The 15043-nt window shown below is 37.9% G+C and overlaps 1 protein-coding gene across 3 annotated transcripts in view; it reads left to right on the top strand.

The window, feature by feature from the left end:
• The window catches only part of RALYL (RALY RNA binding protein like), a 585620-nt gene that overhangs the window by 269545 nt on the left and 301032 nt on the right, over positions 1-15043 (top strand). For all 3 annotated transcript variants that reach the window (XM_034763204.1, XM_034763203.1, XM_034763205.1), the window contains one exon: positions 6365-6643. In XM_034763204.1, the coding sequence (XP_034619095.1) occupies positions 6388-6643 (256 nt within the window). In that variant the 5' untranslated portion in view covers positions 6365-6387. The remainder of the gene's footprint in view (positions 1-6364; positions 6644-15043) is intronic.

Raw genomic sequence — 15043 nt, forward strand, 5'->3', positions numbered from 1 at the left:
CAACACATTTGCAGCACTGTAGCTGAGCAGCTGTAATGCTTCAGTGTAGACGCACTACAGCAATGGGAAGGGTTCTCCCATTGCTGTAATTAATCCACCTCCTGAAGAGGCAATAGCTAGGTTGATGGATTTCAGAGTAGCAGCCGTGTTAATCTGTATCCGCATAATGCATCCGAAGAAGTGGGCTGTAGTCCACGAAAGCTTATGCTCTAATACATTTGTTAGTCTCTAAGGTGCCACAAGTATTCCTGTTCTTTTTTTAGGTTGATGGAAGAATTCTTCCATTGACCTAGCACTGTCTACATCAGGAGGTCTGCATAGCTACATCTCTCAAGGGTGTGAACTTTTCACCCCATTTTAGGACCTGGTCCTTCAAAGACTTACTTACGTGCTTTACCTTGTGCATATGAGCTACTCACCTGCTCAAAGTTAAGCATGTAAGTCAGTCTTTGAAGGATTGGAGCCTTATATTGTAATTTCGTTGGGACAAAGGCAGTGGGTAAAATCCTGACCCCACTAAAAGCAATGGCAAACTTCCACTGATTTCAGTGGGGCCAGGGTTTCACACAGTGTCTTATTTGCCATGCATACCTGTTCTCCTTGTTTAAATAATAGCATATGTATATTATTCAAATATACTGTTCTAAAAACATTCACTTATGTTCTTGAGTTTGTTAACTATGTATTTTAGGCATATCAGAGGCCATGGATTTACACAGATTTAAAAAATCAACCTCTTCTCCACTTAGCTACCAAGAGCTGACATTAAGGTTTTGTGTTGCGTATGCAAATATTGGTGTCATCATACCATAGACCTACTGAAGAGCATTTCATGCGTCCTTGCTAATACATATTTGATCTCAGATTGATCTCAGGGCTTTGGTAATTAAAGGGAACTTATTTTCAACTACTTTCTTCTAAAAGCAGAAATGCATGATGCATCTGACAAAGTGGGTATTCACCCACGAAAGCTCATGCTCCAATACGTCTGTTAGTCTATAAGGTGCCACAAGACTCTTTGCTGCTTTTACAGATCCAGACTAACATGGCTACCCCCTGATACTTTCTTCTATTTTATAATCACAGTTATATATGGAAGCAGTTTTATTAATTTATTTTGGATTTTAAAGTTTTTAACTTATTTTCAAAAAGCTTTTCAGTTTATATCTAAATTCTAAATTGTACTTCCTTCCTTCCTGAATTTCTTCAATGAGCATAATTCTGTTCCCATTGAAGTGGGAGTTTTGCCCGCGATTTACAACAAGCAAGACTTAACAAGCTTTTCTTACAAAGAAAATAAGTCAAAGATATAGCAAGCCAGAGGGTGGAAGCTTGTGGAAATGTGTGTTAAAAATATTAAAGACAAGATGAGAAAATTGTTTGTGAAACTAGAAACTTCATTACTTATAAAAAGATCTGGGGCATGATGCAGCTTCTGTGGAAAACTTTCCACAGACTTCCAATGGTGTTTGGTTGAGCCCGTAATTAGGTGTAACAGGATTGTTACTGATTGGTGGCAGTGGCCTAGTCTGCATAGCTTAGTGAATCAGGGCAACTTCGGCTTCAGAAGACACACGTGTTTTATTTTTCATCAACATTTTGTAGAACTTTAAAAGCTGATCTGGCAGAGCCCCACACACTCTTTTACAGCAGACAGCAATTACACCATGACAAAGCTAAAGTGAACTGCTACCACTATCTTTCAAACTTAACACTATACATAGATTGTAGCTGTTGCCAGGAAAGGCCATATTTATCCAGAGTGTAACTCCAGCAAAGTCAAAATGATAATTTCCATGGAGTTAAACCAAAGATAACTTTGGCCCCAGTTGACAAAATATGTATTCTAATTGGCTGACTGGATCTTTTTGGTGATGTGACATCCATGCACCAAATCTAAACAGTCAACAAATAGCATTTAAGTTTAGTTTGCTGATTGCTATCACCAAAATAAAATATTACTACGCAGAAATTGAAGGTGGCCCTTTAAGAAACACCGAGGCTTGTTAATAAGATGTGCAGATTTATGCGCTGCTACAGTTTGTGCAGCGCACATGGAGAAAACTTCAATTTCAGTCCTATAAATCAAATGTCTTCCAAAGTACTACATTCATGTTTCTTTTTTATATACAAAGAAAGTTGTTATGAAAGTTCAGCTGCCAAAATCCAGAAGAAGTGAACTTGAATTCCCTAGGGAATCTATACATTAGAAACTTTGTCAAACTGTTCTGAATTGCCATTCAACTGAATAATAGATGACAGAAAAGTTCTATAAAGTCAGAAAGTTGTGTGCATTTATACTACCCTATGAATAACAAGGCAGAGCTTTTTTAAAAAATATGGTATTACAGTTACTAAAGAGAGGACAGAAGATAAAACAAAGGAGATTACATTCATATCTACATAAAAATAAAATTATGATAGTCTTTTAGAAGCAAGGTTGAAAACTACTAAATTAGAGAAGGTTGTGATTTCAATATATCAAAGCATTAGTAATTTGCATGGCGAGGAATGATTTTAGTTCTTAAGTCAAGTAAGACAGTTTAGGGGTTTATTATTACTGGTGAAATTCTGAGTCAGGTTCAACATAAAACAAATCAATGCATTTCAAAAAAGTTGCATACTGATTGTGAAATAGTCTCTTTGAATATATATTTCTTCTTTGCCAGACATACTTATAACCACAGCTGGTATGCACAGTAGATATTTGTAAAACTGATATGGTAAGAAATTAACAAGATGATTGAGTTATATCTTATTAAAGGCTGCAAGGAAATTAGATCAACTCAAATAATATCTTAGATTCCGCAATAATTGCAAAAACTAAATGGTTTTCTTTTTCTGTCAGTGTCAAAGCTTAGGCATATCATATTTGCAATTCTATAGATAAGAATACAGATGTGCTGAGTACAATTCAGTGTTCACAAATGGATATTAGTAAGATGCAAAACTTACCATAAGTTCTTTATCATTGTAATGGAGAATCTTGTGTGTCTTTGATTTTGTGAAATATGCACAGTTTTATTATACATAGCCCAACAAGGCAATCCAATCTCAATTACACAAATGTTAATATTATTCTTACTCTTTGAATTTCAGTAACACATTTTATTGACTGTTTGTTTGAATATGAGAGAACCTACCAGACAAACACTTTTCTTTTTGACACAAAACCGTGTACTTTGCAATGCAAATTCTGGTTACAGGACAGAAAGATACAATGTCCTATTCAAACTCTATTTAAACTATTGCAGAGCAAAATTGGGTGCAAAAATGAAAACGGATTTTTTTTCTCCAATAACAAATGAATGCTCCAAAACTCACATGTCAAATGGCAAAACAACAGGGGGGAGTTAGAACATAATATATTTTTAATGGCCATAGCCATAATATAACTTCTGTTTTCTTTTTAATTTTTATCCTTTTTACTGCCAGTTTATTTTATTTACATGATGGAAGTGCCTAGAGACCTCAACCCAGATCATACACCATTGTGCTAGGTACTGTATAAACATAATGAGAAAAACGTCCTGCTCTGAAAACCTTATAATCTAAACAAAGTATGAAAGGGAAACCTGAGTACAAGAGAGATTAAGTGACTGTCCAAGTCCATACAGTAAGTGAGGAGAGGAGGCAGGCGGTTACCCTATCCACTGGGCCATACTGTCTCCAAGTGGCTTTACCAAAATCATTGTAGTTAGTTACTGCAAACTTAATGGGGTTATCACAGATCTCTTAGCTGATCTTACAGAGCCACCATTCCACACCACCACTCCAACTTGGATTGCTGGGTTTGGATGCTGCAGTGTGGAGGGAAGGGTGGTTACTTTGATACTAATCTTGCCATGCAATGAAGCGAAGGATTCTTTGGTGAAGGATACTTCATTGGCTTTTGTAGGCTGAAAGTTGTGTGTTCTGTTTCTGTGCCTTCAGGCAAGGATCCATTTGGAATTGAGGTAGTTATAATAAATAATAGTCTTTTGTCTAATTATAAATTCTTTGAATGTTGTATTATTAAGTATGTTTATTGCTGGTGAAAGTTGCCTGACTGATTATCTATATTGTGTGTGTGTGTTCTTTTGATAAATCAAGTACTTTGTTTTCCTTGGCTTTGAAAGCTCAAGCTTGCTAGCTTGCCTCAACCATGATCACACCATGAAGGTAATTAACATTTGGAACAATTTACCAAGGGTTGCGGTAGATTCTCCATGACTGGCAATTTTAAAATCAAGATTGGATGTTCTTCAAAAAGATATGTTTTGGGGTTTTTTGGGGGGGGGGGGGGGGAATTCTGTGGCATCTGTAATGCAAGATGTCAGACTAGATAATCACAATGGTCCCTTCTGGCCTTAGAATCTTTAAAACAACATCTGGTGAATGAGACTGAATCAGTTCCTGCTAAGAGTGCCAAAAATAGTGCTAGTCGTAGTAATGGTTCTTTTGATGAGGATGTTTTTGTGCTCTAGGAATTGTACTGAGTTCAATAACAATGGTTTCCTTTCTTCAAGCTCTAATTTAATATATGATAGCTATTGATTTAAAAACAATTATACTTGTGCTAGTTACTGTCAGTCTTTAGCAGTCCAGAATGGAGATCAGTATTCCTTTTAATCTTGAGAAACGAACAGTACTTTAACTATCAGGGGTTAGCCGTGTTAGTCTGTATCTACAAAAACAACAAGGAGTCTGGTGGCACCTTAAAGACTAACAGATTTATTTGGGCATAAGCTTTCGTGAGTAAAAACCTCACTTCTTCGGATGCATCCGAAGAAGTGAGGTTTTTACTCACGAAAGCTTATGCCCAAATAAATCTGTTAGTCTTTAAGGTGCCACCAGACTCCTTGTTGTTTTAGTACTTTAACTGTAAGCAGTTTTTAGCTGGAGTCAGGGCTGGCTCTAGAGTTTTTGCCGCCCCAAGAGGTGGAAAAAAAAAAAGAAGCCGTGATTGTGATCGGCGGCACTTCAGCGGTAGCTCCACCGCGCCGCTTTCTTCTTCGGTGGCACTTCGGCGGCAGGTCCTCCGAGAGAGACTGAGGAACCCGCTGCTGAATTGCCGCCAGAGACCCCGACGTGCCACCCCTTCCCCTTGGCCGCCCCAAACACCTGCTTGCTGAGCTGGTGCCTGGAGCAGGCCCTGGCTGGAGTACCTTCTCACAGTATGCCTTGCTTGAGCTGCTATTGTGATATGATCTGAACTAAAATATGACTAAATTAAAGCAGAGCAATAACAAAGTAGTTGCAAGAGATGGTATGTACTTAATTACTATATGGATGACCTCATATTTATTAAAATTTGTGTTTAATGTATATGGATGTTTTTGACCATGTATTGCTTAGTGTAGCTGGAGAGATTCCAGCAGCCATATGGAATACTCATTCTACCTCCACTTAAGTGATAGCAGGTGTAAATGCAAGGAAAGGAAGCTTCAGACATGTATGATTTGCATATCATACTTATTAGCCTCTTGGTTATGAAATATTATTAAAGTTAGGTGGATCTTATTTATAAGCATAGGGCTGCATAAGCACAGGAAGTCACAGCTGCTGTTTTGATGGCACCGAGAATGCAATATATTGATGCTGCCCCAGGAAGCTATGTGATTTGTAAAAATAAGGGCATAAAGCTACAATCTGAAGCCAAATCCTTTCCTAGTGTAACTCTACTGATTCCAGTAACATTACACCAAGGCTGAATTTGGTTTATTGCCTCTTCAGAAAAAAACACACTGTTTTTATTCCATAAAGATGGTCTGTTTTCATACTTTGTCATTCTAGGTGAATTAGCCATTTGTACTTTCTCTGCATTAGAAAATTGTTAGTTTCTAATAAAACATATTGATAATGGTAAGAAACTGCATGAACTGTACATAGCCTGCTCTGTGCTCCTCACAATGGTCAATGGTATTCAATGGGATATTTAATGGTCAATGGCTGACACTTACAAAACAAAGGCAGAGAAGTCTTTCATTGTTAGAGTTTGTTCTCTACCTAGCCTTGAATGTTCATTTCATTAAGACAAGATAATGGTTCATTCTCTTTCTTTGCAGCTCTAGATAGCTAGGTATTTAGCAAGTCAATGCTGAATTTCAAAGCCCAAATCCACATACCATTACAGTAGAGCTCCACTGATGAACATCAGAGCATTAGATTACCAGATTTATGGTTATATTTAAATCCATAAAAATGAAAGATTTAAAACTGACTTCTTGATAATATTTAAAAACTCACAGTGCCAGTTTTATTGCTAAGCATTTTTAGAAAATAGAATACTGATGAATTTTGATTTAGCCTAAGTGAGTTATTATCACTGAAAAACTCTTTGAAGCCAGTGGTAACTGTGTTTTCTTTCTCTTCTTTGTTTAAGGGTTAAAGCAAAGTGAGCCAATCATGACCGGCAAAACACAGACCAGCAATGTTACCAATAAGAATGACCCCAAGTCAATCAACTCCAGAGTCTTCATTGGCAATCTGAACACAGCCATTGTCAAAAAAGGTGACATAGAGGCAATCTTTGCAAAGTACGGAAAAATAGTTGGCTGCTCAGTGCACAAAGGTTATGCATTTGTACAGTATATGAGTGAGAGGCATGCGAGGGCTGCGGTGGCAGGAGAGAATGCTAGGATCATTGCAGGACAACCACTCGGTAAGTGTTTATAGGCTATTTTTAATGGGAGAAATTGTTTGGTTGTGTTAATTTCTCTTCTCTTTCCCCTGTTTATTAACTATCTTCAGTGCTGAATGCTGGTTTTGGTTGCGTTTCATTTGTTTCTTTGTTTCAGTCATAGCTCTAGGAAACTGAACTGGGGAAAGTGTTTTTAAATATCAGCTAGGTTTAATAAGATGGCTGTTGAATGCTATTAAGTACGGTGTGGTTAAATACTTTTTTTCTGAATATTTATAGTCATTACATCTCAGTTAATAAGTAAATAATGAAAACAGGCCCCACTCTTACCAACTGTTATGCACATGCTTAACTTGACTCACAGTCATCCTGTTGAAGTCAGTAGGATTATGCAAGCAAAATTAATACGTGTTTGCAAGATGCAGTATGTGAGCTAATAACCAGATATACAAGTGGTTCAGTGGGATATCCTGTCCCCAGTCCAGCAGATCTGATGTATCTGCCTGGACAAACAATTCCTCCATAAGGTCCCTTTGAAATGATTTCCAGCTCACTTTCATCCCCACATGGATGGACAACATGGTGGCTATGCATTCCTTTCCTGCAGCCAACCCCCAAAACAATAGCTTTCACAGGTCAGAACTTAATGCTGCATGAAAGAAGGTGAGACTTCCTAGGGAAGCAGGCTGTACAGAGCAGCTTTTCCCCAGCTATCCCTCCCAACTTTTCACATGGCGATGCCTCTTGAAATTGCCAGGAGCCCCACCCACGCATTATATCTGTGGAAGGTCTTCCTTTTTTTCAGGAACCAGGTTGGAAATATGCCGCACTGAACCCCAGGACCAGAATCATGCCATCTGTGTATATTTGCTGCTTCTATGCTGGCAATAGCCACACAAGATACATTTTGGGCTGTTAAATATCAACAAATGGTTTTAATATTTGACTTTCACAACTAAGTCTTAGCACATGCTTAGAAACTGCATTTATCAGGCTGATTCTAAAGCTGTGCCCAGTTCATACTTCAGTAGCATATCAGATCTTAGATAGCAGAAGCAAGAGGATGAACTACATTCATTGTTTAAATGGTGCCAAGTCACATGTCTAGAGAGATGCTATATTGAAAACTTAGGCTAAAGTTGTTCCCTCATGCAGAGGTGCGCAATTCCACTTAACATCAGTCAGTACTGCATTTGCTTATCTGGGGGGAAAAAAGAATTTGGCTCCTTTGAACTGAATCTAAACAGATATGGATTTTTATTTGCTTGTGTTTTTACACATTCTTATATAGAGTCTTGATATTTCTCATGGAAGCTGTTCTCCATCCATCAAAGTTAACTGCTTTAGGTAAAATGCCTCTCAATAAAAATCACTCGGAGCACTCAGCCATGCAGTTTATGAGAAGTTTGGGAAAACTGGAAAATATTACAGGATATTTTGGCTGGATCTGGAGAGCTTTAATTAGAACTTCATAGTTGTTTTGCTGAATCTATAGTGAGTATATCTAGGCTAGGAAAATGTCAAGGGTAGCTACAGTGATTACTGGGCTAACTTTGACTTAACTTTGCCTACTTTTAGTAGTCTACATATATCCTTTGTGCATTCCTGCTAATTCGGTTTGAAATCTCAGTGCGTCTTAGCTGTTGACACAAAACATAAGACTTGAAAGACTTAGCACTTGAAAAAAATTTTAAAAGCTATAAACTACTTTAAAAGAGTGACAATGAAATAACACCCAAGTAAATGAAACCACCAATGGCCTGATTCAGCAGAAATTACCTATAGCCTGCTGCAACACATAAACTTGAAGGAGTTGTAAGATACTCTGGAGAATGGTTAGTTGGCAGGATGAGTAATTCATCACAAATTTCTTAAGCCTTTGGTAGCTACTTTGCTGAATATTTGTAGAACTGACCTTTTATGATATGATCATTGTCAGCTATTGTATGGACCAACTGGTTTGCAGCAACTTTATACTGTATGATTGATATAAGTAGTCTCCAAAAGAAGTAGGGGAAACAGCTGATATAAAATCCAATTTGATTTTTTTGTTTATTTTATATGAAAAAGATGAGAGAAGAAAGAGAATCAGATGGTTGTATGTAAATAAAGCATGACAAAAAGCCATGGGCTTGTAGTGAGCAGAAGTTTGTTGCCATGAGTGCTTAGCTACGAAACCTGTTTGGACAACAGTGAGATGGCAGCTTTAGAGCCTGGATCTTGAATCTGTAATATTTGTGCAGTAAGTACACTGCATGCAGCTCCTTACCTATCTACCCATACACAGATTTTTTTGAAATAGTACCTAACTCAATGGTCCAATATCACTGCCATCATTGCTGCTTCTCTTTTTTGTCTGTTTCTGGTAATGTCCCTTATGTGCTGGGCACTCTCATAAGAAGGGAAATTTCCTGTCCTGAAAAGCGCACAGTCTGGAAGATGGACAAAGGGCAGGTGAAAGGGATGTAGGAAAAATAAATTGGTCAAACTCCATTCTATATAATAAAATGTATTAATAGCATGATGGGTTTTTTAGATTGTAGATAGTTTCAATCATCACAGTCTAACCATAATTTGATAGTTAATTTCTTTTATGTGTCAGTAGAAGTGGGTCTCTTGGAGCCATTTGAATATGGAGGCAGTAGTAGCCTTGAGGACCATGTCAGGAAAGATATTCCATGAATAGGAGGTGCCATAGGTTATAGGAGTGGAAAGGACCTTCTGAGTCATTGCCTCCAGCTTCCTGCAATAGCAGGAAACACAATCATTTAATCATGTTCCTCAACATGCAAGATATCGCGGAAATGTTTGTGGGACAAGTGGATAAACAGAGCAACAAAGGTGACATCATTGGTGTAGTGGAGAGGACAGGAACAGGGTGGGAATGTAAGATATGAGTTTGGCTAAGTTGAGTAGGGAAAAGATATGTAGGGTTTTCTAGGCCATCACATGAAGCTTAAATTTGATATGATAGAGAAGGTGGAATCAATGGAGTGATTCAAAGAGAAGGTGATGTGGTGAGGTTGATAGGGGAGGAAGATAATTTGGGGGGGACAATATTTTTCATTGACTGGAGGGAGCAAAATTGGTGGCAAAGAGGGGGTTACAATAATCAAGATTAGAGATAGTGGTCTAAATGAAATTCTGGAAGGGTGGAAAGAAACACATACTACCCAGAAATTTTTACAGGAAGAACCATAGGATTTGAATTCAGAGGAGGAGGATACACCCAAAGAGATGCTATATAAGCATCCAGAAGGGTGGCAGGAGAAAAAGGAAGATGTTATCATGAAAGCCAACATGGATAAGATGGGAAGAAAAAGGATTAATTGATTTATAGATTCCAAGGCCAGAAGGGATCGTGGCCATCTAGTCTGGCTACCTATAGAACACAGGCCATAGAAGTTCCCCAGTATAATTCCTAGAGCATATTTTATAGAAAAACACCCAATCTCAATTTAAAAATTGCCAGTGATGGAGAATCCACCATAACTCTTGGTAAATTGTTCCAATGGTTAATTACCCTCACTGTCAAAAAAAATACAACTTATTTCCAATCTGAATTTGTGTAGCTTCAATTTCTAGCCACTGGATCATGTTATACCTTTCTCTGCTAGATTGAAGACCCGTTATTAAATATTTGTTCCCCATGTCGATCCTTATAGAGTGCAGTCAAGTCACCCCGTAGCCTTCTTTTGTTAAGCTAAAAAGATTGAGCTCCTTGAGTCTGTCACTATAAGGCAAGTTTTCTAATCGTTCTTGTGGCTTTTTTCTGAACCGTCTCTAATTTATCATTCTTCTTGAATTGTGGGTACCAGAACTGATCAGAGTATTCCAGCAGTAGTCACACCAGTGCCAAATACAAAAAATAACCTCTCTGTTCCTACTCAAGATTCCCCTATTTTTGCATCCTAGGATCGCAGTAGCTCTTTTGGCCACAGCATCATAAATGGAGCTCATGATCAGCTGATTATCCACCACAACCACAAAATCTTTTTCAGAGTCTCTGCTTCCCAGCATAGCCCCCCATCCCACAAGCATGGCTTTCTTTCTGTACATTTACATTTAGATATATTAAAACACACATTAAAACATTGTTTGCTTGTACCCATTTTACCAAGCAATCCACATCACTCTAAATCAGTGCCCTGTCCTCTTCGTTCTTTATCACTACCCTAATGTTTGTGTCATCTGCAGACTTCATCAATGATGACTTTATGATTTGTTCCAGGTCACTAATAAAAATTGCACATGGGATAGCATAGGAACTCCTCCATTTGCTCCACAGGGAATGTGAAGGAGTTGGAGCATTTACCTGGCCCTCCTTGAGCTAGTGGGCTCAAGAGTGAGGAGCACACTGCCCTGACATGTGAGCTCTCCTTATGTGCTAGAGCAGTGGTCCTCAACCTATTTACCATTGTGGGTTGCATATGTGTTATGTGGGCTGCATCCAATACTACCTGAGGATGTCATATGGGCCACAACTGTGTGCTGATTCCCATTCTTTCCTTACTTCTTTCTCCCACACTTGCACACCCATGCAAGGGCAGAGGCAATCTGTTCCTCTGTCTTTTAACTGGTGATATATTCATCCCAGTGCAGAAGGCCAGTGCAAAGCTTGCTACCTCATGTAATGGCCACTTCAGCCCCACAATCAGGCCTTAAATGGGGTGTGTGGAGGGGTAAATTTCATTTTTAAGGCAGGTAGAGTTATCATGGCAGTTCCTACATCATAGTGTATTTTGGGGGTGGTGGAAGGAGGTTTGAATGATAAGGTCTGATTTTTCACTGCATCACATTATTCCTACACTGCCAGTAACTCTGCCAGTAGTTACTCCTGATTTACAGGATCAGACTCAGAGAACACCTCCTTATTGGTATGGAGAGCAAAAATGTTACGTACATGACTGGGCTTGGCAGAGTTCAGATTTTATAGTTTTGACAGATAATATGTATATTAATCGTCAAGCTTTTTATTGATTTACATTTTCACAGTGGCAGAAAACTGTGGGGGAGGGTCAGACAATTATGTAATGACAGTCAAAGTGGAGACTCAAAAAACTTAACAAGCTGTTAACACACATTTTTAACATCACATCAAAATATACAAAGTAAATATTCTTAAAGCAACAAATCATACCTGTTTTTACTATTAATTCACTAGTCCATTTGTAAACAAGCCATATTCAAAAATCTAAATCACTGCATTTGGACTCCTTAAGTTCACAAGCAGCATTTTTCTTTCTTTGCCTATCTGTAAATTTTCATTATTGCTGGAAATATATATTTTTGTTGGTTTGTGGGTGTCCAGTGAAATCAATGTTTACTGACACTTCCCAATAAATTTCTAATAATTTCCAAGCTTATATATGACTAAAATAATGTTTTTCAAATGTCTTTGTGAACATTCATTACTGGATGCTACAACAAAAAAATTGCTAAGACATACGATACGAAAAGCTTATATTTGTTAAGAGTAAGAGCTACAGCTTCTTTGATTGATTTCCTCTTTAACTAATAAATTAGTTCCATTATGGCTTCAATCCTGCTTCGGTTCTGTAAGTATTATTCACGTGCATCCGCCTTTAGGTCCAAATTAGATGCAGTCTCTGAGTACCTAGTGAACACAGACTGACATATAGCCTCAGATAAGGTGGTGGTTACAGATAATTATTTTGGACAACATACTCTATTGCACACCCTCTTCAAAAGTACAGAAGCCCTTCAGGGGCTTTCTAAATCATGGCAATGCAGTAGAAAACATCCAAAGAGTAGAGCAGATAATAAAGAGTACCTTTCGAAAGCCTTTGACATACACCTTTGTTGTAAATTGAATTGATGTGACAATAGAACTGTTTATACGTTCTCTTCTTGTGTCTCTGCTCAAAATAGATCTTTGGTATCTTGTGTTTTTAATGCCTCACAAAAGTGAGAGACTCTTAACCATGCTCGTAGAGCCAGTAATCTTCCAAGTGAATCAATTATCTACTGCTGCCTGTGTGTCCTAGACAACATTAGTAATGTCACAAGTGTTTATAAAAGTTACTTCTCCACTTCTGCAGCAGAGACATTAACTCTCCTTTATGCAAAATGGGTTGCATGGCCTTAGAAACTTACAAGTAAGTAATGCAATGGATAACGCTTTTTTGTTTTTTAAATCAGAAAGGCATTTAGCTCAGTGGTAGATTCAGAAAGGAAATCCAGAAGTGAATTACTGGTCAATCAATGTCCTACTTTTGGCCTCAGTTCTGCAACTGATAGCATTCAGTGAAGCAGTTTGCATGTGCACTATCAAATTCAGCACCAGAGTTTATGATTCTACTGTGGTCCTGATCCTGCCACTCTTACCTATCTATCACCCATTTAATTCAGTAATAGTTTCGCGGGTGTACAATATTGGGCCCTAAATTAGGAAATCTGCATGATCATGTTATAAACACTGGCAGTAATTTGTGAGGAAGGCATTAACTAGCAGATATTGTCTCACATTTTGGTTCAGTTTAAATCAGTAAAGCCTTTTTTTTTTCTTCTTTTTTTTGACCCATGATAAAATCAGTCTAAACTATGGAGAGTGACAGCCTCAGTGAAACCTCAGAGATTGCTTGTGTCTAATGAATATCTGGGAACATTTTAGAATTTCAATATATATTTTAATGAGGCATATTAATAAACTATTTAATCTCCACATATTCCAGCACAGGTTCCTGCTTCCATTTGGGTGCAGGGGAGGGGGCGGGGGGGGGGAGATTGCTGAACATCACCCACTGTCTTCAGCCAAACAGATTTTTAAAGCTGCTAGTCAGCATCAGCAGAGCTCAACTGCTAAGTAAAACTACCAATGCTTAAGGGCCCGAAACAAGAGAATTATTCATAGCTTGCTGCACCACATAAACCATGAGAACTGTGAGATGTCAAGGATATTGACTCATTGTGTGGCTAGCTACTTTGTTGAAAATTTCCTGAATCAAGCCCAATTTGTTGTTGTTGCTAGCTTTGTTTACCTAGCAACTAGCTTACAGAAACTTTATTTGACACAGTATGCATTCTCTCTCTCTTGCTCTCTCTCTAAATACTAATACAAAAACTTGGAAAACCACATGATCTTTTTAAAAAGAAAAACATAAACAGGATTTACTTTACTACCTTCTAGCCAGCTCCACGTGGGTTTTCTATTTGATGGCCTTTATCCACTGAAGGGAGAGTATCCAATACAACTGCAAATTTCATACAAATTTCATCTCAAAACACTGTATTTATTTAATAGTTTAAAGAGTTAAATAACATCAGTGCAGAAGAGAAATTAAAAGGTATAGGGAAGGATGAAAATATATTTCTAGAAATGGTTATTGGTTTGTCTTTGTTTTTAAATCTCATGTGTTTTATACGGCTGCTATCACCATAGTAGCTGAGTGCCTTCCATGTAAAATCAATAGCAAAATCTTTAGTGGACTTCATGGAGTCTCTAGAACTTCATCCTCTTTTAGGACAAAATTCTGTTTGGAGTAGGGTGCTTTTTTTTTTTTTATTTTGAACCTTAATTTTAGGGATTATTTTCCTGCCCCCCTTTTTTTTTGTTGGTAGGATTTAGGGGAAGAAGTGGGTATGATGTCAGTGTTGTGAGCTGACACCCCATGAACTGACACATCATTCTTACGTAGAAAGGCTTTTTTGAAGAGGAAGTAATGTAAATTATGAAAAAGTGAATGGTGGAGAGTTGATGAGGTGGAGGGACACAGGAAACTGTTCCAGATGGCAGCTATAGCATCAAAGGTTCTACCACCATCAGGGGCGAATATGTGTGAGGTGATAGGCAGAACTTGTTGAGAGGAGAATACCATCAGAGGCTGTAACGCTGGAGCTTTCCAGGCCTTTGAATTCAATAGACAGAGGCAATTTTATTTGTACATGTTTTTTAAAGGCTCAGTTGTCTTGCCTTAAATTTCAGTCAAGGGGTCTGTTCTGTGTTTCAAGGAGCAGCACTTCTGGCACTCAAAATATAGAAGAAAAAAATGTTCTTCACACTCGAGTTGTATGAAATGGAATGTTACTTTTCCTGATCATAAAGCTTAGCAAGTGAGGAATTGGACTGAAGGAAGCAGACCCATTATATTCCAAAAGCAGTAACTCTTGGCTGAAGGAATTACAATGTGGTTTGGGGGAAAATATTTATGGAAACTGAAAGTTTCTCTGAAATGAAAAATGTACAATTTTGGTGTATTTTCTGCATAAAACAATGGTTATGGGTTTTCTGTTTTGGGAATTCAATCTGTCTTTTAATACGAAATAGGGAGTTGGAATGGATTCAGCAGTAATGAAAGTCCCCCTCCCAGCCAAAATCTTTAAGAATAACTTGGACACATCAGTTTACACCAGTTGAAGATCTGGCCCATAAAATCAACATAGGAAAGAGAGCTCATTGAG

The sequence above is a fragment of the Trachemys scripta genome, chromosome 2, assembly GCF_013100865.1.
Source record: "Trachemys scripta elegans isolate TJP31775 chromosome 2, CAS_Tse_1.0, whole genome shotgun sequence".
Lineage (NCBI taxonomy): Eukaryota > Metazoa > Chordata > Testudines > Emydidae > Trachemys > Trachemys scripta.